This window comes from Lagopus leucura, unplaced genomic scaffold, assembly GCF_019238085.1.
Source record: "Lagopus leucura isolate 7727_CA_CO unplaced genomic scaffold, USGS_WTPT01 Super-Scaffold_100002, whole genome shotgun sequence".
NCBI classification, from domain to species: Eukaryota; Metazoa; Chordata; class Aves; order Galliformes; family Phasianidae; genus Lagopus; species Lagopus leucura.
In genome coordinates this window covers 86,892,617-86,920,333 of record NW_024962263.1, presented here as the reverse complement: position 1 = coordinate 86,920,333, position 27,717 = coordinate 86,892,617, and the positions used below count along the sequence as shown (strand labels likewise).

Below are 27,717 nucleotides of genomic sequence, written 5' to 3'. Positions count from 1 at the left end.
ACCCTGTTTGCACTGTTGATTCCTTCCAAGTGAAATTCAGATATTTCACCCCTGAAGCCTTCACTTCTTTCTTTACTACATTGTACAGAAATTGCCAACACAGTGAGAGGGGGCAGACTGAGATGGAAAACTTTCATTGAGCGTTGGTCCCACAAACACTGTCAGTTTGGAAAGTCAACAGGGTGATATTTCACTTCAGAAGTGTTATTGTCTTGTACCATTGTCCTGTTTATTTTCTCAAGGTAAGAACTTGTTATATTTTTGTGTTTGTTTTGTTATATGTTTGTTATTATTAAGTAGAAATTAACCCCAGGACTTGTTCATTTTTCTTCTGTGAAGGTGACCCTGTGATGGAGAGGAGTACAGCAGCAGGGGCACATGGTGGCCTCAGGGAGCCAGGCTTCAGCACTTCTGTTTGCTCCAGTGGCTTTTGGCATTGCTTTTGGAAATGCCTTTGTAGATTCAAACATTGATCAAACCAGCATGGGAAATGGAGCTGGTCTGGGGTGTGCACTGAAAACGCTGTACCTCTGTTCCCTGCCCTGTGCAAAGTGGTGGCCAAGCTCCACTTCCTTTTCAAACTCTCATTTTTAAAACCAATTCACCACGCTGTTGTTTTCCTTAATGATCTTTTTGCTTATGTTGTTCAACATAAAGACAAGCTATAGTTGTGGATTATTACTGTTAAAAAATACTCCCTGATGCTTGACTATTAGTATCAAATGGTTACATCTCTCTCTGGAGTGTGTCTTTAAGTACTTTCTATACCCTACCTAAACACTGGGTAAAACGCCCTGCAGTGTACTTTCAATGCTTTGTGGTCACAAGCCAAGAAACAGCTTTTTCAGTACTACCCCTCAGCACAGACTCAGTCAGTAGTTTTCTCGTGTTCCTTTGTGGTAGGAAAAGGATGATGCTTGCTCCCTGCACTCCACCTCATGGGGGAAATTTTCCTTTCCAAGCCAGTGCAGCATGATTGACCATGCATCGAAGGGCTCAGCATCACAAAGATAATTTTAGCTGGAAGTGAGATGAACAAATGGGTTCTTGTGGTGGACATCAAGTACACAGTAATAAAAGGTATCTGCAGTTCCTAGCCAAAACTGTTAAATCTTATTGTTTGCTAAGTACAAAACAAACTCCCAAACCTTTTCTGTCATTTTGAATTTTGGTAATGGAATTCAGGCTTTTACCGAGACTGCAGTAAGCTGTGCTGGTGATTTACATTAATTTCTTGGCTGATGTAATGAGGCATATAGTTCTCATGTGGGGTCACTCTGGGTATAGGAAATTGTGCCAGTCGGAAGTGATAACGTGCATTCTGTTGTGCCCAGGTGGAATTGCAAAGATTTGGCTGCACCAACCCAGGCTGTAGCCAAGAGCTCATCATGCATGCAGAAACTTGAAAGATCAGATGGTTCCTGATGCGAATGGCAGGGGAACAGAGATTAGTAGGGAACAGATATAGTTCTTATGTCAGCGTATTTTATGTTTCCATTTATTCTTGACTTTGTAATTCAAATCCACTGATATCTATTGTGCCATCTTCTGCGTATTTCTTTAGCTTATTTGGCTGCTTTTTAAACTTCATTGGTATTGCAGTCCTTTCTCTGCTGTGCTCTTGACACAAGCTGAGGACGCATCATTTAGCATGATCCTGTGTTTTGCTTTGTTTGATGAAATGACGACAGTGGGATGATGTATGCTCTGCTAAATATATCCTCAGGGTTTAAAAATGGCAGTTGAGTGGACATATGGGGCAATGCTGAACAACGTCTGAAGTCATACTTTAAAAGTCTGTGGTTTTTTTTATTAAACAAGTGCATTTTTGACAGTTCTCAAGGTGTGTGGTAGACCCAATTACTCTTGTTACTGATATGTTCTTCACAACATATTTCTTTGGGGTCTGACCTGCACTGTCACATGTGATAAAAAGATGTTCCTGCCCATATGTCTAATATTGTAAGGATGTGCCTAAAATCAACAAGAGCTCTTTATAAACTAAAAATAGCTTCAATAACAATTTCAGCAATGGTTTCAAAAGGAGATTTTTATTAATTTATTTATTTTTTTCCTAATACATTTTTAAAAACTTGGTCAATAAGTAACTGAAGAACCAGAAATCCCAACTCTGATTTTTTGGGATACTGTATTTTTCTTGCCTTCACTTTGAGCTGTCACTGAAGGGCTTCTTTGCTGGAATCAGTGATGTAGTTACATATAGTGCCATATTTGTAACTCAATATAATAACACAAAGAAATGTTCACTTTTTGTAATAGAATTAAAGGAATTTTTGTATCAAAGACATCTTGCATTATTGATGGCCAATGAGAAGTAGCTGTTTGGAATTAAAAAAAGAAAGAAAGAGATAAGAATAAAACTGTTAAGTCAACTTCCTTAGAATCCAGACTTAAGCTTTTTAGAAGATGAGATCAGGGAAACGTGATCTGATCAGTGACAGGGCAAGAGGGGATGGTTGTAAACTAAAATGGGGAGGATTTAGATTAGATATAAGGAAGAAATTCTTTACTGAGCATGTGGTGAGGCGCTGACATGCTGTCCAGGGAAGTTGTGGATGCCCCATCCCTGGAGGTGTTCAAGGCTGGATGAGGCCTTGGGCAGCCTGATCTGGTGGGTTGAAACTCATGGCAGGGAGTTGGAACTGGATGTTCTGTAAGTTCCCTTCCAACCTAAGCCATCCTGTGAATCTATGATTCTGTGACCTCCAAGAGAGTGAGATGTAGCATATAATGTGGTGGTTTATCTTCCACAGCAGGCCTGTCCTTGAAAAAGATCCCTGTACCCAGCCTATTGCCCCAAATAACAGGCTGAAGTTTCTCTCTCCTTCCCCTTCCTCTGCGGTAGCACTCTGCAGTATTTGACATACTCCTATAAGGATTTTTCCATTTTAAATTTATGCCTTTTGAAGCAAGATGAATGTTTTTACTATCTTATATGATAGACTTTTAAATCATTTGCAAACAGAAGGTCAGCATTTTATTTGAGTTACTTTATCTTTTATTCACATGGAACAGGGAAAGTGCAAATGCAAACAAGTTTATCCATTTCTAACAATAGAGAGAATCTATGGTTCTGTGATGAACTGAGAAATCATCAGTCAAACTTTCATCTGATGGATTTTCCCATGATTTGTTATGCTTAAGACCTTTAGCACATGAACTAAACTGAATTTGTATGTTCTTAAAAATGGAAAAAAAGTTCTCTGTCAGCCTTTTTGTGGAAAGTTAGAGAAGCCCTGGCATGTTAAGCAAGCTGTTGAGATTTTGTAGAAATGAATAATACATGTGTACCAGTGGAAAGATCTCACTGCTGATTATTTAAGTGGATTTCTTTTGTGGCCAAACTACTTGAAAAATATGCAGACAATTTCTTATTTTTAGCAGAATAGATAAAATGAAGATTGACAAAGCTGTCAAATGACTTCAGGAGGTGTGATTTGTTACAGGAAGTGTTAACCAAGTTAGTTGTGTATTTGAAAGATGAACCATATGCAAAATTGTGATCATGACCCATAGTGTACATCTGTCCACCTGCCTGGCTCTGAGGAACTCATCTGGAAGGTCACGCCAAGTTCTCCTGAGCCTAAGATATGGCTTGCAGTTGTGTTCCCTGTTAGCCCATGCCTAGTGGTTTTTGTTAGTCAATGAAATGCAGTTCCAGGCGACTCATGCAGGAGGAAAGAGAGTTAAATGTCCTTGCAGCACAGACTGCAAAGATCCACGCTTCTTCCTGGCTGAGCCTGAAGTCTCCTACAAAGCTTGCTTGGGTCTGCAGATCCCTCTGACAGCAACTCATCTTCCCAGTGTCCTTCACACTGCTGAAATCAGGTCCATGGCTTCAGCTAAGCTGAAATCAAGTGATGAGTTCAAGGGGAGTAACATTAACTTGTTTCACATGTGCATTTTGCTTTTGGCCTTTGTGGTTTTGTGAAGTTACTGTTGTGTGTTATTTAACCAGAGGCTGTTAAAGATCTTTCATTCCTCATTCGGAATGTGCTGTGGCTCCACTACAACAAGCTACCAAAGGTCTTGCCTGATCTCAAGATACTTACTCAGATATAAAAATATATCTCAGATATTTTTATTCAGTGTTGGCTAATTGGAATGATCTGAATTCAGTGTATTTCCCAGGCACTGTGGACAAGACAGAAGGAAGGACGACAAACACATTAGCAAATTAATTTACATTATTGCAGAGATTCACGGTAGGATCCCTCAGGTGCTCATAAGTACTATTCAACAACCCCCTTGAGGACTTTGGGCCCTCTCTGAAATCATATGAATATTAATCCAAGTGCAAGATCTTGCACCTGGGTCTAAGCAACCCCCACTATCAGTACAAACGTAAGGATGAAGCATAGCCCTTCTGAAAAGGACCTGGAGGTGCTGGTGGATGGGAAGCTAGACATGAGACAGAAATGTGCCCTCAGCCCAGAAGGCCAAAAGTATCCTAGGCTGCATCAAAAAATATGTGGTCAGCAGAGTAAAGGAAGTGATCCTACCCCTCTATTTTGGTGAGGCCTCACCTGGAGTACTGCATCCAGATGTGGAGTCCTCAGTACAGGAGAGACGTGGACCTGATAGAGTGTGTTCAGAGGAGGGGCACAAAAATGATCCAAGGGATGGAACACCTCTTCTCTGAGGACAGACTGGGAGAGTTGGGGCTCTAGCCTGGATAAAAGAAAGCACCAAGGAGACCTGATAGTGGTATCTTTCAGTATCTAAAGGGTGGCTATAAGAAAGAATCATAGAATTCTTAGAGTTGGAGGGGACCTTCAAAGTTCATCTAGTCCAACTCCCCTGCATTGAATGGGGACATGCACAGCTAAATCAGATTGCCCAGGCAGCAACCTGATCCAGCCTCACATCGAAAGTCTCCAGAGGCCGTGCTGGTAGGGCAAGGGGAAATGGTTTCAAACTACGAGAGGGGATATTTAGACTGATTATAATGAAAAAGTGTTTTACAGTAAGGGCAGTGAAGCACTGAAACAGGTTGTGCGGAGATGTGGTAGACACCCTGCGCTTGGAGATATTCTGGGTCAGGCTGGAGGGAGCTCTGAGCAACCTGATTGAGCTGTAGGGATCCATGTTCACTGCGGGGAAGTTGGACTAGATGACCTTTAAGGGTCCCTTCTAACTCAAGCAAAATCTGTGATTCTACTGAGGTGACGTTCTTTCATCATTTACTTGATTATATCATCCACATCATCCATAGTTGCTAGTTCATCACCTTATCAGATATCAGGGCCTTTGGCTTCATCTTTAAAGCTCTGTTCAGCTCTTGCCTGTTGAAGTCAAGGTTTACATCCTCTGCTTTGCTAACATTTCAGCTCTCTAGCTAATCACTTCCTTTCTTTGTTTATGTGGCCATCAGCATGCATTATAGCTCTGTTTTGTTCGCAGTTCAGTGCATGTAGATTCCTCACCAGGACCATTTCTTAATACCAGGAGGAAAACAGTTCTTTACCTTTTTCAAGTCTCTGCAGACCTGTCTGTGACTCCATGCAAATACAACAAACTTTACCTGTTTGCATCTCATTTCACTTCTTGTTGCACATCCCTCAGCTTTTGCATCTCTCTTTTGCTTTTGGTTCCACACAGCTTTAGAGGTTTTGAAGCTCATTTATAAATGTGTTTCATCCTCAAAGTGTTTGCATCAAACATCAGCTTGCTCCAGCAGCTGGAGACTTATTCTGGTCAATAGTGATCCTGTTGCTAAGAATTCAGTCTCAAATACATCACGTGAGTTTTCAAACACTCCTTACAGTAATTCTCTCTTCTACAAGTACGTTGTGCAACTATGAAACTGGCTAGGAGTGAAAGTGCATTTCTTGGAGAGATGCACTATTTTGGTGCTTGCTGCTTCTATTTACCATCGTATGTTATTTATAGAGAGATAGATACCACCTTGGTTTGCCATAGCTCCTACTACTTCTGTGGGTTTTTTGTTTGCTTGTTTATTGTTGTTTTTTTGTTTGTTTATTCTTTGATACATCAGAGGCAATGCACAGGTAAAAGCTGTTTGTAAGTAGAATGAAGTTGAGATAATTAGTGAGACTGGAGGAAGAGTTTTCAGTATTCCTGTTGCACAGTTTGTCGATGACTACCAGATTTTAGCACAAGAAAAATAATTTAAACAAGAATCTTTGCAATCTCTGCCCATTGCTGCTTGCCTCAGGAAATACATTTGTACTTCAGAGCTTTCATGTGCTCATCTGTGTCTTACTTTTGGGGGACTTAACGGAATTTATTCTGAAATTTCATTGAGGAGATACATTGCTTTTCTGTCTTATTCATGTTACATGAAAGAAACAAGGAGATACATTGTTTTTCTGTCTTATTTATGTTACATGAAAGAAACGAGAAAGAAAAAAAGCTGTGCAACCTTCTTGGGAACAGCAATTGTTTAAAGCACAAATGTTCCTAGAGTTATAACAGTAGTTTATTTAAAATGACTTGTCAATTATATTGGAATGAGAATATTATATATCAATTTTAGTTTTATGTACTTACACAGTATTTAGAGTAGCAAGTCTGTGGGTTGCTTTTCTTTTCCTTTTGGAGTATGCTAACATTTTCAAAATATTCTATACAGTGATGGAGTTATTGCAATTAGCTCATCCTGTAACAGGTTCTAAATGTGGCTGGCGCAAAGGATGAATTGAAATTAAGCCTTCAGATGAGACTGAGGCATGAAAAAAGAAAAGAAGTGGTTTCGTGAACTGCAGTGATAGAGCCAGAAGACCTGTTGGATTGATCTCTGAGTTTTTTCCACTTGTGTTGTTCTCCTGACTTTCCAAGTTACACCTATTCATTTTCAGTGGCCTTTTGTGGAATGCCGGAGGAATGATTTTCTGTGGACATTGTTCTTTTATGTTGGTTGCAGATATTCATGAAAATTTAAACATCCATAGTCGTAGACATTCTGCTTGATCTGTGGTTGTCATCTGTTTCCATCTCCTTTTCAGAGAGGAGCTGCTGCAAGCAGATTGGGTCAGATAGCATTGGTCCTTGAGGGTGATACATGTCTATGAGAATGGAGATCATGCAGATTCTGTGGGTGACCTGTTCCAGACAAATGTTATCTGAATACTCAGTCTAAAACCTTGTTCTCCAGGTCATGCAAATGACCAAGCTCCAATCCTTTGAAAAACTGCCAGATTATCTGCTCTCTAATTGCTAATCACTGATTGATGAGTTTAATTGCAGCCTGGATAAGGCCAGCTCTGACATCTGAATTTTGAGCATTTCAGTTTATGGGAAGCCAGAAAGTACATAACAGGCAAAAGTACTGAGCATCAAGCGTCACTGCTGCTGAGATTGGAGCATTAGCAGGAAATTGACACAGCTAAGAAAGAACTAGATCATTCAAATAGATAAATTTAATCCCATACTACAAAAAATAGGAGAAAGGAATCCAAACACTAAAGCTCTCCCATGCTAAAAGTTCTTTGGTTCTCACTGATCAAAAAGTCTGATGCGTGATGCTGTGTATGTTGTAATCAATGGGTAGTATGCTTCCATGCAACAAATTCATTTTTTTTCTGCCCCAAACTGTACTTTCTGTTGATTTGATCATACTCTGCCTTATCCCAGCCTTTTGCTCTGTGTGTAACCATTGGGATTGCAACTGTCAAGCATCTTCAAAGAGAAAGTCATTCATCCCTGCCTTAAGACCAGGACGATGGCAGACAGTTGCCAGTTTTAGAATTTGCCAGATTGAATAAGGTATATGGGTCCATATACAGTGCAAGAGCCATCAGCTGTCATGAGAAGGACAGAGTCAACTTGACCCGTGGAAGCAGAGCACTATGGCTTGTAGAGTAGACACAACAAAGCTGTGTGTGGACTGCAGTGAAAGTGTTGTTGATGCAGTTACTCAAGGACCAGTAGTTTCAACAACTCTGTGGCTATCTGATACAATACAGCTGGGCTGATTGACAAGAAAGCAACTGTTTTTTGTCAAAGAAATGTTCTCCAGGATTACTGGAAAACATATGTTGTCTGAGGTGGACTTTCCTTGGCTGCTGGTGGAACGTGTTTACACATACCCTGAAAGGAATGCTTGTCACTTCTAGCTATAGCACATTGTCAGCACTGTGATGACTTGGAAGAGGTAGACTTTGAAATTCAAATCCAGTTTTCCAGTGTTTCTTGCTCCCCTGCACCACAGTAAAGCCAGGGCTGGCCATGCCACGTACTGAGATGCTTGTAGGTCATAGCTGTGGTCTTGTTAAAGACCGCCATAGGTCATGGTTAGAGCAATCAGTTTTCCTCTAACAGTAGACAACAGAGTGAAACACACCTTGCAAAAGCCCTGTGGGATCTGTAAGCATTCTGCTCGTATGTGCTGTTAGTTTTGCTGTGTTATATGTGGAGTCAGCATTTGAGATTTTAGTTTTGTTCTATTGGATGAGTGCAGTCTGAACTATTTGACCAATGCTAAAAAATTATGATGAACTTAAAACTACCAGAATGACAGTGAGAAGAAGCAACCGTTAACATTTACAGGTAATTTTAAGTTTAGTATCTGAAGAAACTAATTCCAGGATGAAGGATTACAGCAAGCCTTTCAGATGGAATGGTGCAAAAGCCATTTTTGAAGTGATAAAGTAACCTTATTTCTGATAAAGTTGCATGCGGAACCCCTGAATCCGAATGCTATTGCAAATGAAAACTCTGTTTATAAGGAAAGAGAAAAGAGTAATGTAAGAAACACTCCTTATGTCATAAATCTTAGGGAGCAAAACATTTTCACAGCCATTCATAGCTTTCAAAGCACTACATGTGGTATTTGTAAATTGTCTTGGAGCTGGAAAAGATCAATCTGTGCCCGACTCATTGGACAGACGTCATAGTTTTCCACTGACTTCATTCCTCCTGTCTGTACTTTTGATATGTTCATTTCCTTTAAGGCACACTGCAAGACTGTGTTTCCTGGCTTTCTATATTTGGAGTTTATTTAGTTTATCATTACAGCTAACTACTGTAGTTAACAAAGTGTGCCTTCAGGCTTCCCTTTCTCTTAGATATTATTTGCAAGTATATAGCGTACTGCATTACATCCTCATGGTACTATGAAGTTCAACTGTTAGCAAACACTATAAGCTTTTATTTGTAAACATCTTGCTGAAATGACAACACAAAGAGTGAAAATTTTGAGTACCACTTGAACTTTCACTGTAATTTAGTGAAAAAAATGGATGAGACTGGAGAAAATAATAGATATAAAGAAATACCTCTTTGTCAGATTTTCTCCAGAAAATCTCCTTGCTTTGCATGCTTTTCAAGGGAAGAATAAGAATTTCTTTTCTTGTCCTCAGTCCGTATCATTTAATCATTGCTTGTTGTGTACTGGCTCTTACAGTACCAGTTATAGTTCAGTAGCTTTTGTCTACAGCTCATTATCTATAATTGAATGTATGCACCAAGCTGAATATGTTTATTTGTAACTTGATAATTAAGCTGCTACAGACACTTCTTCTGGGAGAGTGGAAGAAAGCAGACAAGCATCCTCTTATCCAGCAGACACTGTGCTTGCCTGAGATGGAAGAAACCGTGATGTGCTTGGAGGTGACCAAAGTTCACATCTCCGTGCTCACGGAACAGCATTTAAATTTCACGGGGGTTACTTTGGTTTGTTGGTCCATTTTGTTAGCTCCAAATTAAGAGTGGCTAAATAGTTTTTTCTTCTTAAATCATATGTGTTGCCCCAGTTGTTGCTTCAGAGTACTGTCTTGACGTTGTTTGAGACTGGTGCTGCCCCTCCTTCCTACCATGAACTCCTGATTTTAATGTCCTGAGAGGGTTAAGAAGTGGTAATTATACTTCCTGAATCTGTTGGGTGGGTAAGAGCACCTTTCTCTTGCTATAGCTGATGTCAAAGGACATGAAGGTTGTCTTTTTGAAATACTAAGTTTGATGGAAGCATATTACTTTTTGGTATTTCTTGGTGATGAAAATAAGTCTGCAGATGTCTGATAGCCATGGTTGCTGACGTTTCAGAAAGCTGAGAAGCAGGGGTGAACATAAAAGACTGTCTTTTTAAGATCCTAGTTCCATTCCTATGAGGTTTTGAACACATCAGATGTATACCACCACCTTATTTTTTTCTAAATATATCTTAGTTTGCTAATGCTGCCTTAGAGTAGACCTGAGATGACACTGCAGAATAGAACTGCCTTGTTTTTGCTCTAGTTATACTTATGCATTTTTTAACATAGAGCATGTTTGGTTGAATTTTTATTCTCCGTCAAGTCTAAGAGCCAGTTCTCCATTATGTCCATTAATCATGTTTTAAAAATAAGCCCAGATCCTGAGAAGAAAATCACTCTACTCACTCATTGATTAGGTAAAAAAAATAGGACAAAAATAAGTTGTAACATGGTTAGGGTTAGGGCTAGGGTTAGGGTTAGTGTTCTGCATGGCACTCATCTTGCTGCATTCTTGCAAGGTACTGAGGGCATATTTAATGTCTGCGCCTATGTTGTCCTTCTGAGGCCATTGAGATTGGAGTATTTATGAACCCGAACGAAAAAAGAGATAAGCAATTCTTTGGAGGAGTGTGGTGCATGATCTGGGACTTGATGCTGCTGAATTTGATGCCATCGTCTTCCTCAGATGTGCAGCCCGCAAGAGAGCTTAAATAGTGGAATACATTTCTGTCTCTGTGTTAAAACATTGCAATCACACAATCATTAAGGTTGGATAAGGCCTCTAAGGTCATCCGGTCCAGTCACCAACCCATCACCACCATGCCCACTAACCACGTCCCTCAGTACCACATTGACAAGTATCTTAAACACCTCCAGGGACAGTGAACACCTCCAGGGACAGTGACTCCACCATTTATCTTGATAAACTTTTCCTTGAGGTTTGTTTGTTGCATCGGGTTTCCTCTGCCAAGCACTCAACTTCAGTATCCTCATACATTGGTGAAGCATACCAGTGATTACAGTTTAAAATGGAGGCCTGCTGACTGAATACTCACCGCCTGGTTGCCAGTATTTCTAATTTCTCAGGCAAAAATTGTTTTAGCATCAGTACTGTCATTTTTTTTTCATTTTTATTTTTCACAGGAGTAGAAAAAGGCAACAAGCAATGAAGAACTGGAAGCTCTGAAAATTTTATAGTGATTTCAGCAGCTTGATCTAGTGGATGGTTACCTTGCACATAGCAGGGGGGTTGAAATTAGATGATCAGTATTGTCCTTTTCAACCCAGGCCATTCTATGATTCTGTGATTCTATAATTTTCTATGATTCTGTGATTTTGAAGGATCTTTTTTTGCCTATAATTAATGGCGTATTTGTATAAATATACATATACACAGACACCCAACTGTTTTTTACCCCAAGGGAGGATTTATTGCATGCGTTGGGTTTATGTGCTGTTTTGGTTGAGGTGCTGGGTACAGCCTCAGCTGTGTGAGCCTTACACCCAGCTCTGTCATCTCTTAGGTCCTGCAGCTATCTATAGTGATGGCTTCAGTCCACTGAGTTGAATGACATGATTGCTTTCTGCCTGTTTCTTTCAGTAACTGTTGTTTGGGGATGGTATCTCTGTTATCCTGGTGGAATATCACAGTTTAGGGAAGATTATTTTGTATCTTGCCATTTTGTCCTGTTATTTATTTCAGATTTTGAGGGAAAATGTAGCCAAAAGTCACTGGATTAACATATCCTTACAGACATAAATGCAAAGAGTATTTGCATGCGGCTTGGTTTTGTAGTTTAATTCTTTCATCTTTTTCTAACACTATTATTAGGTAGAAGGAATAGATGTTAGTGTTAATTTTTTGAACTTACAGTCCTTTTGAATTAATGTTATATTCTGGAATAAAATGGAGCATAAGGGGAAAATTGCTGCCAGTAAATTCAGTTTTTTTGCTTCAAGCTATGTAAGTTGAATCTCTTCCTGGAGCTGTGTTTGAAAGACCATTAGAATTGCCCATTTGAAATGATCTTGTGAAAGACTTTTTAAAACTGAAACATTGCCTTTGTACATAAAAAGAAGATCTTAAGGTACAAAACATGGAAAATTCTGAATGCATAGAATCTTTGAGCATGACAGAGATTCTCTTAGAGTGACTTGCATCATGCTGCTATAAATTATTCAAGGATATAGGAAGATGTTTTTGCAGTAGGGATTTAGCATCTTTGCTTCAACCTATAATTTACTAATTTCTTTTCCATAGAATAATTTCAGCTGGAAAGGAGAGGATCTCTGGAGGTCACCTTGTACACCCTCTACCAATAGAAGATGACCAATCTTCCTATCTATTAATATATAATAAAAATATTGCATCATTTAAAACAACAACAAAACAAAAAAACGGGTGAAAAATCTATTTTCTTGCATCTAGATTTCCTCTATTTTGTTTTTGCTCATCTGGAGAACTCCTCAATAAAATATCTTAGTGGCTTTCTTCTGTCCTTCTAACATTCTCTTTGTGTAAAATTCAAGGTAACCTGAATGACCGTGGCTTTGCTTTTTAGTATTCTCTTGTGTTGGACATGGGCAACAGTTAGGATTTATTTAGGGATGGAAGGATCTTAGTAGTTAGCTGTGGCGGATTTATTTTGTTTCTTTGAATGCAATGAACAATAATTCTCTGAGGAATTGCTGAATGGCCAGAGGAAAAAAAAAATAGTTAAACCCTTGGTGTATTTTATTTCTTTTCACAGAGATCCTGTTTTAGAGGCAAAGGGATAAAATAATGCAAACATTCTCTAAAAGCACCCACCAAGCATTGCAGCATCTAAAACTGGAAACCAGCTGTGCTGTATGGTTCATATGGTCTCTATATATGTATATACATCCATGGGTGCCTGCATTTAGAATTGCATAATTTGCATGTCCAATTTTCTAGAGTGAGTTCAAGTTGGACATTAGGAAAAAAATAGGAAAATTTTCTTCCATCAAAGAGTGCTCAGGCACTGGAATGGGCTGCCTAGGAAGGAGGCTGAGTCACCATCCCTGGAGGTGTTTGAGAAACATTTAGGTGTTGTACTGAGGGGCATGGTTTAGAGGGGAAATATTGGTAATAGGTTGGACTGCATGATCTTAGAGGTCTTTTCCAACCTTGGTGATTGTATGATTCCATTCTATGATTCTGTGATTATTTTATGCCTTATATTTATTATTTATAGCACACTGTTATTTCAAGTGCCAATATATGTCATGGTTTATATGGTTATCTTACGTGGTGGCAAGACAGTGGTTAGAATCATCTATGATCTTAGGTTGTAAAAATCCAGGTGTTTGCCTGTGCGGTTTTGCTCACTGTGTTTTCTTTTATTGCTAGCTTGATAAGGCAAGGTGGTGAAGCTGCCTTGGAGGTAGCTTTTATGATGTGGGAGGCTTACCCTGTGGTGCTTTCCATTTGGGAAGGAGGCAGAGCACCCTGCAGCTAATACCCTTCAGATTTGGGTATTCTTTGGCAAATGTCCATGTTCCACCAGGAGAAATCAGTTGAGACAGTTTCTAAATAAGATAAATTTTGAGACCATGAGAGAGCAAACTTAACCAGGCAGAATGCTTGAGCATGACTTCATAGGCAACTCATAGCCAAAGGCCCGTACAAAAACTGTGGTTTGGGTACTTTTTTCCTTCTGTCCAATATGTGTGCATACTCCTTTTTGATTAAGTCTCAGATAGGTATTAATTATTTGCAAGCTTAAACACCGATTGTATTTGAGCTAGTTTTTGGTTCACATAATTACACTGAATAATAATGAAAAATTGGACCTCTTTAATAATGCCTGCAGGGGATGGGCATTCTTGGCCTGAATACTTTGCCTGCGATTTCCACAGTGACTGCTGGTGATTGAAAGAAAGAAAGAAAAGAAAAGAAGCAGTGTTTCCAAATGGAAGAGAAGAGCAATTCCAAACTCTCTTAAGCAAAATTAAGGTTCCTCCTGAGCTTCTGACAAACTACTAATACGTCCCCTGTCTGGCTAAGTTTGGGCATCTTTGATAGGTTTGTACATATCATACAGTTTACAACACATTTTCCAGTCCTTTTGGAGCAACTGTCTGAATTTGTCTTCTTGCTTGAAATGCAAATGTTAAGATGTATTTGTTGCCAACTGACAGAAAGCAAGAAAAATTATTTTAGGAGAAAGAAAATAAGCAAGCAAGCACAGCCATTCATTATTTAAATGATGGTGTTTCATGGCAGTTTTGTCTTGAAATAACCTTCTGGTCTTGTAAATTGTGCAGCACTGTTTATCAGTAGCCAAAAATCTTTGTCACTTTCTCAAAACCTTTGTGATACATGCATTACTATCTCAGTAATGGAAAGGTGGGAGCAGACAATTGGCAAATTGTAATAGCCAGCAGCTTGTTCCAGTGAAGAGCAATGAATCAGTATTTTGATTTGGTAAATGCACATTGGTATCCAAGCAATTTGGCAAGTCTTTCCATTTAACTTGTGAAAGTAACTAAAAGAGGTGTTTTGTTTTTTTATTTTTCAGTCCAACTTTAGTATGCCAGAGCTGTTGTTCCAATCCCACTCTTCCATCTAGAAATGTGGAATCAAGAGGTTGCACTTCCCCACTGCAAAGGAGTTTTTGTTGTCTCTGTCTCTTCCATTAGGGTGACCATATAATGTGGCATTCTTGGGGAGTATTGGTCCCTAAAGTCATAGAGTGTGCCAGTTTTTGAGGCTGCCAAGGTATTTCAGGAGAGAAGTTAGAAAGTGGCCATGTTGTACATTACTTATTTTTTCTTTGCCATCTGCTGAAAGAAGTATGTTTAAGTAGATTCAATTCAGGGAAGTAACTGCTGTCATTGTTTCCAAATGCCCCACTTTGTGCAAATTGTTTGGCTTAGCGATTTGATCTCTTACAACTCATCTATTAGAAATCCTTGGCTTTATCTTTTCTTCTTTTTAGTAGTCCAGCAATATTTCATGAGTATCCTTAACATAAAAACAGCAGAGTACTTAAGAGTTGGTCTAATCATGACTGGATTTGTCTGATTTAATTTGTTAAATGACGACCAGAAATCACTGCCATGGGAACCTCTGTAAGTGTAACCTCTAACCTGCATTTATTAAGAAAGTGTTAGTATCTGAAAACAATATCAACACACCTACATGCTGCCATCCAAACATCTGTGTTTACCCAAGGATTGAGCCTGTGTTAATCCTAAAGCCACTTCTCAATGACAAAATAATTACCCTCTGACTCTAGTTCTGTTCTCAGATGATGCTCTTATACTCCAGGGGAAGTATAAGAAGAAACTCTTATGCAGGAGATCTTTAATTTTGTATCCAGGGGAAACTTTTATTTTGTCCTCAACTCTTTTGTGGTCTGAGTGAGTTTTCTCTGCAGTCTTTTGGCTTGCAGGAAGTTGCCATGCATGTTATTAATAAATTCTTTCCAATGGTTATTTCTGTACCTGTTCATGATATGGATGAGCCCTACAAAAACTCTAATAAAATCTCTCATAAACACCATTTGAACATACAAGGCTGTGGGCTAGGGCTTGGTTTGAAGATACCACAACCATGTTTGCATTTCTCTTGTGCTAGTTTTCAGACTCTGACTTCAGGAATTAAGTGTGTTGTATAGCGTAATGAACAAAAATTGGTCACTGGCTATTAATTTATTTCTTTAAGTAGGCTTTCATTTGCATACTTGCAGTTTGAAGGGGATGAAAAACACAATAGAGCAGTATGAGAGCCCCTGGTTATCTATGATAACTTTAATGCTGGTGTCTGTTGACAGTGTCATTTCTCATCACTGTTCCTTATAAAATCACCCTCATTTTAATGGATTATAATAGACATTGAGTGGTTCAAGGTATGGGAGCTGCCACCACTTGGTGCACAGCACTAAAGCATTTACCCACGTGGAATGGTAAATAAATAGGGTTTGTACTAAACATTCACTGTTGAAGCAAAACAACTCTTTATATTGGCTTCAAGCAATAACAGAATTTAGCTACTGTGATAAAGCTAAGCATGAGTATATATGAAACAGCACCTTGAAGACAGGGAAAGAGATGACCTTCAGGCAGAGGCTGTGTTAATTCTGTTGGGAACCAGCACCTCAAATCACGATGATGTCACTGGTAGGACCTCCAGGTATGGTCAGCACTCAAAAAATTGAATAATTTTCACTGGTTGATATCTCAGTCTTATTGAATCATAGAATCATTAAGGTTGGAAAAGACCACGAAGATCATCTAGTCCAACCATCAGCCCATCACCACCATGCTCCCCAAACCTCGGCCCTCAGTGCCACAACTCACAAATCAACGTTTCATGCAACAAAACCTACTGGTGTCTGATAGTAAGCAAGGGAAATTAAATTCATGGATTAGTGACAATATCCAGTTTTATGTTTTTTCTTTTTTTTCTTTTTTTGCCTGATGCCGAGATGTCGTTATCAGCGTTGAACACAGATGCATCAGAAAAAACCCAGTGCTGCAGTTTAACAGTGCATTTTTAGTGTTCCACAGCAACATGTGACTAAGGCAGGCAGTGAAAAAAGATCAGTCCATTATTGGCAAAGATTATACAGTAAAAATGCATTTCCTTCATGCAACGGGAAGGAAAAATGCCAACAACGATGATGAAGACTTTCTTAATAAGATTTCTGTTTTCAAATATTCTGCTTCAGACCTCTTAATAAAATGAATGTGTTAGATGCACAGGGCTAAGATCACAGCAGAATGAGATTATGCTCTTGTCCATTTAATAATGATGCAGTTGTAGGTTTTCCTTCTATTTCTCTTGTAAGTTTAATTGTTCAGCGCTGAGCACATTTTTGCTCAGATTTAAGTGGGATTATTTCTATATTTTTTTCTACGTAACCTTTTGTTTATTTAATCTGGGTAGTACCTGATCTCATAAAAGGCTGAGCATATTTTTTTCCTAATCATCTTGTGACTTCAGCGTGTCTGTCTGCTGCAGAAGCCACATGGACAGGAGCCTTTTTAGAACAGCATTTGAAAATTGAATTTAAAGGGAGCATTTTGCTTTAATTTGCTGGGTCAATTTGTTTAAACAGGCAATAATCTTGCATTTGTCCCCGTGAGACCTTGGACAGAGAGTACATTTGGGCTTCAGCTTTGATGCTCTACAATACAGCACTTTTGCTAATAATTGATGGTAAACTGATACATTTATGTAGTTTTGCTTGGAATGACTGGTTTTTGGCTTTTGTATTACTTGCGATTGATCACAGGTCGCCTATTCATTTTCTTTCTGACTGTGCTATGGAAAGAGGAATTACTCTTTCTCTCTCCTTCCTTACTCCCTTCTGTTCTCAGCCACCTCCCCAGGAGATCAGCTCCGATCTCAGTTCTGTGTGACAGTTAGCAGTTGTGACAGGCTAGCCTATTTTTGGAAGTCTTGTCCCCACTCTTTCCCCGCTGGAAAAGAAAAGCAAGTTATCTTTAAAGATTAATCCATCTGGAAGAGGAGGAGAAAGCCCTGCAAGGTGCTCGCCACTCAGGACTGCGGGTTTGCTAATTCTTTGTTCAGCTTGTGTCACGGGACCAGCGAGGTTTGCACTTTGCCTGGCATCAATCACCTGCCCCTGAGCTCTGCGAGAGGCCTTCTGTTCTGTATGGGAAAAGAGAGAGATGAAAATACAGCATGGAGCTGCATGGATGTTGTCCAGTCATGTCTAGTATTTCACACGTTTCTGAGCTGCTTCTGCAAAACCAGAAATACAACTGCTTGTCTCCAAGGAACAGAAACAGAAGTTCAGAATTTAGCAGTTGAGCGTGGAAAGAGGGTTTTTTTTTTTCCTCCCCTCATTTATTTTGCCCCTTCTTTAGACTCTGCAGGCTCTCCAAGTAGTAAAATAAATGCATAAAATCCAACTGAGAATAGGGGTAACATCCAGAATGCTGTGAGAAGAAATCTGTGAGAAGAAATAACTGTTGTATGCAATTGCATCTCTTATTTTGATATGTCTCCTTGTAGCCCAACTGCTGCATTTCATGCATTGCAAACCCAGCCCAAATGAGACATAGTTAGTCCTGAGCCTGTCTTAGGATAATGAGTTGTAAAACATAAAGCAAATGGAGAAAGCACCAATCAGTACTTTCAGAATTACAGCAGAATTATGTTGTCAATGGATAATTCATTAAGAAAGCTATAATTTCCAGTATATATATAACAGTGATCAAAATGTCTTTTAAATTATCATTCTATTCTGTCAGTGTCCCTTAAGTTCAGGAGCACACCGGACAGCTGGTTGGAGTTTTCATCTCCTGAAGTACTATTATTTTGTTTTCTCATAGGTGGTTATTATTGGAACTTTAAAAATAGAGTCTGCTGTCTGTCTAATCTGGTCATTTAATCTTGTTCTAGATGCTTCACTTTATTTCTTTATATATGATGTGAATACCTCTGTGCGCACTCTTTATATACCTGTCATCACTGGAATATCAGAACATCTTTCCCCAGCAAGCCGGTGCTGAGTCATCTTCAGAAAGTGCTTGTCCTCGCTGCATCAGCTTAGTGTACAAGAAATTAAGTATTCCGCATGTCTGTGATGTAAGGAGCACAAAAGCTGTGTGGTGATCACTTGGCCATGAATGGCTGTGTCTTTTCAAGGTCTTTGGGAGCCATGCCATAGAATGACTTGGGTTAGAAGGGGTCTCCAAGAGCGTCTGGTTCCAGCCCCAGATGTCCTTTCAGGCTTCTGAGCTGTAAGGCTCAGATTTATATCGTTAGTAAGCTGATGGGGCAGGTGCCATAAAATCTTCTGAATAAAGTACTTTGAAGGCATAACAGAGATACTAATCACGGTGCTCTGTTTACACCGTAACATTTTCTGAATATGGCTTTTCCTTCTCACTTTTCAGAAGATCTTAATATTCTGTGTCTATTTCTGTCACCTCTACCAACAGAAGCTCAAAATGAATGTAGGCCCATCTGGTTAGAATGGGTTGAAATGAAGGCGAGGCAATAAATTAATCTGCAGCTCCAATAAAGCTTGTATCGATTTGTTCAACAATACCACTCTTTTTGCATTCCCAAAGAGATAACTGCCTGCTACATATTTTAATCTTTCCAGGGGAATATAACTCAGCTGATTATATTCTCATTTAGATATTTTTTTGTTATTACTGTGTTGCATTAAATTCATGGGGCCTCCAGAACATGAGAGACGCGGAGCTTTTGGAGCAGGTCCGGAGGAGGACCATGAAGATGATCAGAGAGCTGAGCACCTCCCCTAGGAAGCCAGGCTGAAGGAGTTAGGCTTGTTCAGCCTCAAGAAGAGAAGGCTGCAGGGAGCCTCCTTGCAGCCTTCCAGTACTTAAAAGGAATTATATCAACTTTTTACCCAGGTAGATAATGATAGAACAAGGGGAATAGTTTCAGACTAAAAGAGAGGAGATTTAGATTAGATGTCAGTGGGATTTTTTTACTCGGTGTTTGGTGAGGTCCTGGCATAAGCTGCCTGAAGAGGATGTGGACACCCCATCCCTGGAGGTGTTCAAGATCAGTTGCATGGGGCCCTGGGCATCTTGGTCTGGTGGGTGGCAACCCTGCCCACAGCAGGGATATTGAAACTCGATGAGCTTTGAGGTCGCTACTAACCCAAGCCATTCTGTGACTCTATGGTTCTATCTGAAGTATTATCTACATAGGTGTAATTCTGTGAATTTTTGGGACGTGTTATCATACTAGTTTGATGTTATTACAGAACTGTATAATTTAATTGAGAAAGACAGAGGCAGAAGAGAAAAACATTTTAGGATTATTTTTGGTAAGTGTGTGTATGTGTGTATGTACATGTGCTGTCTTCAAGTTGGATGAGCAAGGGGAAACTTGCCTTGGCTGTTGCTTTCCTTCTGCACCATTTTCTAAAAGAAGGGAAAATGTTTCCTTGATTTTACCCTTCATCTCATCTCATTCTAGATATGAGCATATATGCTGGGTGAGCATAATGAGGCCCATAAACTGATGATTACTCTTTCATTTCTATCGCCATTAGGATGCAGGAATTATTTTAATTATTTGTTTAAAGTACATATGAACTGGCGAAGTAATGAAAGGGCTGCACTTCTGGACTTTGTCTTTTCATATGCTAAGCAGTAATAGTTAATCAGCACCGGTGTGTATGACAACATCAAATAATCAGAACAGAAATATCCATCTGCTTCTCTTGAAGCGAGTCACCACGAGATTCCTTACTCGATATCTTCTGCAGAAGAAAAAGGAGACAAACTTTTTTTTAGCATAAAAAGTGTTTACTGGCTTATTCCAAATAGATGTCTAAGTGGAGGGGAGAAAGAACTGGAGTGGCACATGTATGTATTTTTATAAGAGTGGCTGATCTGTAACATTTTCTCTGCATCCTTTCTATCAGTGCACAAGAAACGAATGTTCTCTGCACGGTGCCTTGCCTGGGTATGGGAGCAGGCGTCTGTCCATTGAAGTTTTACGCCACTCTTCATTTGTATCATGAGTGATAGACTCCAACTATCCAGGCTAGTTTGTCTACTTCATTGTTATTGTTTATTTTTTTCCTGAAATGTGAATTATTTTAATGCGGTTCTGTATTTTCCTATGGACTGTGAGCAGCAAATCACTTCTTGCTTTTTTGCAGTATGTGCAGGTTTTACTTTTTATCAGCTTTCCTCCAATGTACAGTGCTGGTCTGAGTTTCTGAAATCAATTCTGTGGCCATAAAATATCATGACAAGCTACACGTATGTTTATATTTTCACACAGACAGCAAGTTCCATGAGGTGGCTCTGAACTACTCACATACTCAGACCATCATCCTCTGCTTAAAAAAGTCATTCTTCCAGAAAGAGGTGATGGGTTTTACCTTCACAACTTTGCAGATGCTTTGACTATAAATGCTACTTGTAGTGTGTGTTTTCTGTGATCAGTGTTCCTTTCTATTTTTTAGATAATTATTCAACACAGACGATTGAAATTGTTCTGTATTACTAAATGCCCAAATAAACCTATCCAGACATTTGTTAACAGTCAACAGGAACTTTCCTGCAGTTATGCAGAGCAGGTTTTTGTACTAGGTTGAGATATTTAAGAGATATATTGTATCTAGTCGAGGTATATCAATAGTGATAAGATTTATGCATGTGCTGGGGAATCCCATAAGTCCACGATTAGCTGGATTAAATTGCTAAGCAAAACAGTGATTGGAAGACTCTCTTGACTAGCTTGCATAACCTCCTGGGGTAAATTTTGGAAATAATGGAGAAAGGAAGAGTCAATGTGCTTAAGTAAGGATGTAGGTTTGCCTTTGGTCACTGAAATCAGTGTAAAGGGATCTTTGAAGTTCCTCTGTAGTCAACTGAGAACGTGCAGCTACCATCTGGAGCTAGTAAAGTCTATCCAAAAGCATCTGCAACTTTCCTCTTTTCCCTTCCAATTCCATTGGTTTTCTGCAGTGTCTTCTGTCTGGACTCCTTACCACAAGTAATGCAACTCCTCCCACCGTCAGTCCTGCCACTGAATCAAAAATTTCACACCACATTAGAAACTGAAATCTTGCTTTTCCCAGTCTAGTGTTAATTCTCTCTGGCCAGAACATTTTGTTTTTGTTCATTAACGTGGTTGTGTGGTTTGAGTATTAATAATAATTCTTTGATTTGTTGTAGTGTTATTTAGATGCATGACAATATCTGCTTTTTCTCACCCCTGAATTCATTTACTGAAGTGGCTTTTCAAGGACTAGTTCTACATATGTTCATAATTCTGAAAATCGTGTGTCATTGAAATTCCAAAGCATGTAAATTGAAGTGCTTCCATTTAGTCACCTTGGCTTGGTTAATCAGTGGAGGAAAGGGTTTAACAGGATTTTGTGTGTGTGTGTATGAATATCCATCTGTTTTATGATAGCCTTCATCTCCATGTCTTTGGCATTCTCAGTCTTCTCTCTGGCAGTTATCTGATTGTGAAAAACACTTCCTTATAGATTTGGTTGTTAAAGCTGCTTCTCTTTGATTACCAGTTTACAAGCTGGTCAGTGTCAAAAAGCTTTCATAATATTCATTACATGGGGTAAATCAATATCCATGTAATGGAATAAGAACACATCCATTAAGAATGTGAATTATGATGGTGTCTCAGAAGTGGTTTAGTGTCTCTCAGCTCAGGTCTTTCACATGTCTTCAAGATTATATGAACTGGCAAAAAATATAAGAGAAGTAGAAAATCTTGTTCATGTAATGCTGACAACTCTACCTCTTTACCCAAGCGAAGATACCAGTTTCCTGCTCATGTTGCTTTTAACAGTGTAAATCAGGGTGCTTCCTACTCATATCTAAAGGACCCTGTGTAAATAGTTAATTTTTATTTATCTTAGACCTTGGGGGAAAGACTATTTTCCTCTCAAGACAAACTCAATGATTTCTAATAGCTAAATGTCAAAATGCTAATGGGCTTTGTTCTTCTGCCCAACAGGCAATTGGAAATGAAAGCTAAAATTATCTTGCTACACTTGTAGAAGTGTGGAAAGAGCTGACTATTCTTTCAAGTAGCTGGTGTTAGGATAATGGAGTTAGGAACTTTATTCTGCTCTTAAAATCTTACTCCTGGCTCTGCTTTTCTCATAGCTGTTGTTGAAATATGTGTTCTTTCCACAGAATCATACAATTGTTAAGGTAGGAGAAGACCATTAAGATCATCCAGTCCAACCGTCAGCCATCCCCACCATGCTCACTGACCACGTCCCCCAGTGCCACATCTCTGAGTGTCTTGAACACTTCCAGGGATGGTGACTCCACCACCTCCCTGCGCAGCCTGTGCCGTTGCCACACTGCTCTTTCTCAGAAGAAACTTTTCCTAATATCCAACCTGAACCTCCCGTGGCACAACATAGGACCATTACCTCTCATATTGGCCTTTTGCCCTCCTCAATGAAGTGTATGGTATTCCATCCATTGCAACATTTCTGTGTTTAAATACCAGCATTGATCTTGCTATGTTCTTGAGAGAAAACTGGGACAAGGATATAGAGGAATTAATTAACTGAGTAATATATTAACATCATACACTGTCGTTAACAAAGGCAAAGTTGTAGAAATTCACCTGAGTTTGGAATGGCAGAACATAGCTTGTGGCACCTAGTATTATTTTCAGCGTTGGACTATTGCTCTGATAGGGCAATCCCTACCCTACTAATTTGTCTCCAATCTTACAAATGTTTCCTTACTTCCTTATGTTTATTCATGTGAGTTGCTCATTTGCTTAGTCTGGTTGCAGGGTATGAGATGCATAAACAGTGCATTTTGGGTTTATTACAGAAAGTTCAGGAAGATAGCAGAAGGTGTATATATGTCATTGCAAGCTCATTTATTTCAGTGTACTGTACAGAACACACCATGTTCTAAGATGAAATTTATCCTTGTGCTGCTGGTGGTACAGAGGAGTGAATAAAATACATTTGTTATAACACAATAAATCATATTAATACCAAATAAAATAGCATAGGGATCTTGTTATGGATGCTGTGGCTGCAGTGTAAGTCAGGACAACATGTGGATAAGTAACATTTATTATTAAGTGTAATTTTTTATGCTTCTTTGAAAGTGACAAATATCTGACATGTTCAGTTAATAGGTTTAATTAAAATCCAAGATTAATTATGAAGATGAGTAACTCTCCTTCGTTACCTTGTAGGAACAAAAGATACTTACATTTCAAGAAAGAAAAGATGATTAACCCAGTAACACTTATCAGAAGAATTGCAAATACTTCCTTGCAGGAAGAGGGATCATAAATATTAAATTATACCTCCCCCAGCAAAAAGGAAACGAGATTCAAAGCAAACAGGGTTTGGAGAATTGTTGGGTTTCCAAACAGTGATTTCAAAATGTGCACTTGTCAAAGAGGTAAACTGTTCCTTCTTACAGATCAGAGATGATGAGAACAAGGGAAGTAGTTGAAATCCTGCTCTGAATTTCAGAGTGCTGTAGAAGCACCACCCAGATGTGAAACTCTGGATGTGGGATTGCTTTCCTGGGTTTAAGTTCTGAACCCCATGGTCATGTAAAACACTTGGCAGTGGGTATTAGACAACCATCCTAATTTCTTCCTTGGATTCCAAGAAAGTGGCGGCACCAGCTGATGCATTGTAATGGCTTATATTTATAGGTCAATTTAACAGCTTTTTCTATTAAATCTTGTCAGGCTCTGCGATTTATATGATATTTGTTCAGCATGCTTGTAGCAGAGACGACTGGTAATACAAAATATGAAATATGTTAACCTCTGAGTTAAGCTAATGATAAAATTGAGTTATGCTAATCACAGTTTTAAGAAGCCATATGTTTCCTTTCAACTTTATGGACTTTTGGTCTTAGATATGTTTTTGCTCTTACGAAAATACAAACTGTTACTTCTTTGTAAGTACACCACATTGTCCTCAAGGGTTACCTCCAGGTTTTCAAAGTAAGAAAAAAAGGATTTAGTTTTTAATACGTTCTGAAACTCAGGTTTTTTGGAAGATGCCCGTTTCTGCTATTTACTGTGACAATCCATTCATACTTCAGCTTCAGCTTCCAACCAATTGTGAAGTCTTGCCACTGACTTAAAACCAGTACAGTTCTTTCATCTCTGCAACCTTTTTTGCTGGTTTCTGTGTGTTAGCGCAAAATAAACTATGAGCACTGCAACCCTTCTGCCATTTTGTGGATTTGATGTAAAAGTGGAGCATTTCTGTATCTGTTATACAAACAAGCTGTTGGACCTTGGCAGATAAGAGAGTGTTCAGCTTTCCAAAGCTTCCTTCCTTTCAGTGACATATTGGGTAGTTGATGTGTCCACCCTGCTAGTGTGTGCTATAGCTGAACTGTGTTGAATGTAAGGTATTGCTGAGTGCCTTTTCCAAAAGGTGCTGCTGTTTGTGACTTTTTTGCTCAGAAGTTACAGAATTCAATTTCTAGGAGTAATATTTGTGTCAATGTTGGGCCTCGAAGGTCGCAGCTTGTTTAATGAAGTCTCATCGTTCTTTTATCCTAGTTTTCCCACCTGTGTCTCCCACCTGCTCCAGTTTATGTTCGTAGAGAGATGTGGATTAAGAGTTTACTTAGACCCTTCTCCATCTTTGGACAGAGAAAGTTGATATCTGGCAATGTGGAGGTAATAGGCAGGGAGAGGGCAAGGTGCAGACCTGAAAAAGGGTATTTTATTTTCTTACAGGTTGATGAATTCTCATTTGAATTAGAGTTGTCCCTAGGGGCAACTCCTCGAGCTGTTGCACAAGTATCCAGATGCTAGAAATCAAGCAGTATTGATTAGAAGATACGGAAAACATAGAAAAATCCACTCCAATTTTCTTTCCAATCATGAATATATTTGCAAAATTAGCCTCCTTTTTATCATCTAATTTAACAGCCAAATCACATCTTTATGCCCAGGAGCTTTGCAAGCAAGTTTTTGTATGTAGATTTGAATGCACTCACTGTGTTCAGTGCTGCTACCACTACTGTGAATCTGAAGCATGTGAACCTAAAGACTGGCTGTGATGTCTGGTATGGAGGCCGTGAAACATAATTCAGTTCCTGCAAAAAAAAATCACCTCTGTTAACTGACTCATCTGTGCCCAGAGGTAGCCCTTAAAAGGACACCTATTTTTGCTCTCTTTTGCCATAGGCAGCACAATAAGCTTTCAGATCCCAACTGTCACAGCAGAGGTACCCATCTAGGGTGAAAGAGATGGCTTCTCAACACGTGGCTGTGAGATCAGATTGGAAGAGTCCAGGAAAATCTTTAGAGTGGGCATCACCCATGCATCCAAAAGAACCTGTATCCCACATGAAAACTCCTTGTAATGTTAAGCAGTGGCTATTGTGTAGTGCTTGTATAAAGCTGTTGTCTGGTGGCATGTGGTAGATTTGAGAGTAAGAGTTATCTGCAGCACAAATAAAAACAAAATGGAAATCCAGTGATTGGACACAGCTGTACTGCAGGTTGTTTAGATACCTTGTGTGTTGTTGTGCCCACTTCTTTCTGATGCACGCCACGGAATGGTCCCTTGGTGCCTGTCTGTTTAGCCCATCACAAATATATAGGCAGTGATTTGGAAATTTGCTTTGTGATTGTGACTCTGCAATAGGATCCTTTGGCTAAAATGAAAAATCTGATGGGTGTAGCTTTTTTTTTTTTTTTTTTCCCCCCAAAATTCCATTGTTTTCTTGAAAAACATAGATCCTAGTCTGACATCATGGCAAGGCACTGGTTTAAGAACATGTCGATTTGCCAACCAAGATGACCAATGGGTCATCTTGTTAGCCTCCTGAAGACCTTCCCAATGAGAACCTTCTCAGAAGAGATTTCTGCACTCTGGCAACTCAGTAGAAGCTGCATCCTCAGTGTCTTTCAGTGAGGTCAGACTTGTTGCTCATGGCATCTGAGGAGCAGCTGTAGATGGTCTAACAAAAGTGGTTACCTCTTCTAGAAAATGTGCCCAAATCAAAAATATAAAGAGGCTCAGCTGCTGTGGGAAGCTGTTATTCTAAGCTGCAAGTAGGGGGAAAAAAAAAAGAAAAAATAAATTAAAATCTGGAGTTCTTCATTTCCAGATATGTTTATTGTAATTTACTGATTTTGGGGGAAGAAACACGAAACGCATGTCTTTCCAGTGTAGACAATTCTGAGCTGATTAGGAGAGATTGCAAGGCCATGACAAATGTTTGTGGCGGATGACAAACAATTGTGCTTATACACCATTCTTCTGTAGATGTCTTTTTGGTGGTAGGTAACAAACACATTTAAACCCCAAGCACATTTGGATCTTTTTCGGAGTCCCTTAAAAAACAGTGCTAGGCTGCATTTCAGTCTTAGCAATGCGTAGTCCAGGAAGCTGGCTACTATGACAGATGGTGCTGAGATATGCTTTTAGAGCTGAGGGTTTCTTAGAATGCATCACAAAGGAGGTTTTCAGAGATGGAAGGAGCTGATCACTTTTGCATTTGAGAAGTTCACAGTCTACCAGCAAACTTAAAAAAAAACACAACCACAAAAGAAGAAAACTCTTCATCTGAATATTTCAGTCCCTCAGAAGGGGTTCTGTGGAGAAGTGTCCCATGTTTTTCAGTTTCCCTTGTAAAACAGCGCAAAATGGGTTGATGGTTGGACTAGATTATCTTAGTGCTCTTTCCAACCTTAATGATGCTACGAGCCTACAAAAAGAAAAAAAATTATCCTAGTTAGATTATTGTAGATTTCTTAGTAAGATTTTTTATACTTTCTTGGGAAGATTTGGCCCAGGAGAGTCGAGTCATACCTCCCTTACACCTGTTGGTTCCTAGGGAGGTATGAGAAGATCACGATTGCTTGTAGTTGAACGAAGATCTGAAGGAAGCTGGAAAAGTAAGTGGGTTTAAATTTATTTTCTCATCAGAGTGGTCTGAATTTTTCAGAACAGAGATGCCCCTCTACCTATACAGATGCCCTTCTACCTACACAAGCAATTTTCTCTGCTTTCCTGCTAGAATTCTCTTTTCCACTGTGTTTGAGCTGGTGGGGTGTCACATCTTAGTCTCACCTGAACCCTCCCATATTCTCCACTCCAGGAGTTCTCAGCCCTTCACACAAATCAGAAATAGATGCCTAAAAGTTACACTGAGCACAAAATTTTCTTATAGACTGCTTTGGTATCTCCCTTCTCTTCAGTTACTGGCTTTTGGTGGAGGGAGGTCAAGAAAAGAGAAAAGGGTAAACTATAACAAGAGCTGTTTTAGGGAA

General features: G+C 39.3%; 1 protein-coding gene across 3 annotated transcripts in view; it reads left to right on the top strand.

The window, feature by feature from the left end:
* TRAPPC9 (trafficking protein particle complex subunit 9) overlaps positions 1-27,717 on the top strand; it is a 469,613-nt gene that overhangs the window by 306,552 nt on the left and 135,344 nt on the right. Inside the window, exon 22 of one of the 3 annotated variants that reach the window (XM_042869463.1) lies at positions 12,217-12,335. The exons of the other annotated variants lie outside the window; for them this stretch is intronic. Coding sequence (XP_042725397.1) covers positions 12,217-12,221 — 5 coding nt within the window. The 3' untranslated portion in view covers positions 12,222-12,335. Of the gene's footprint in view, positions 1-12,216; positions 12,336-27,717 lie in introns of those variants that run through there. 3 annotated transcript variants of the gene reach the window in all.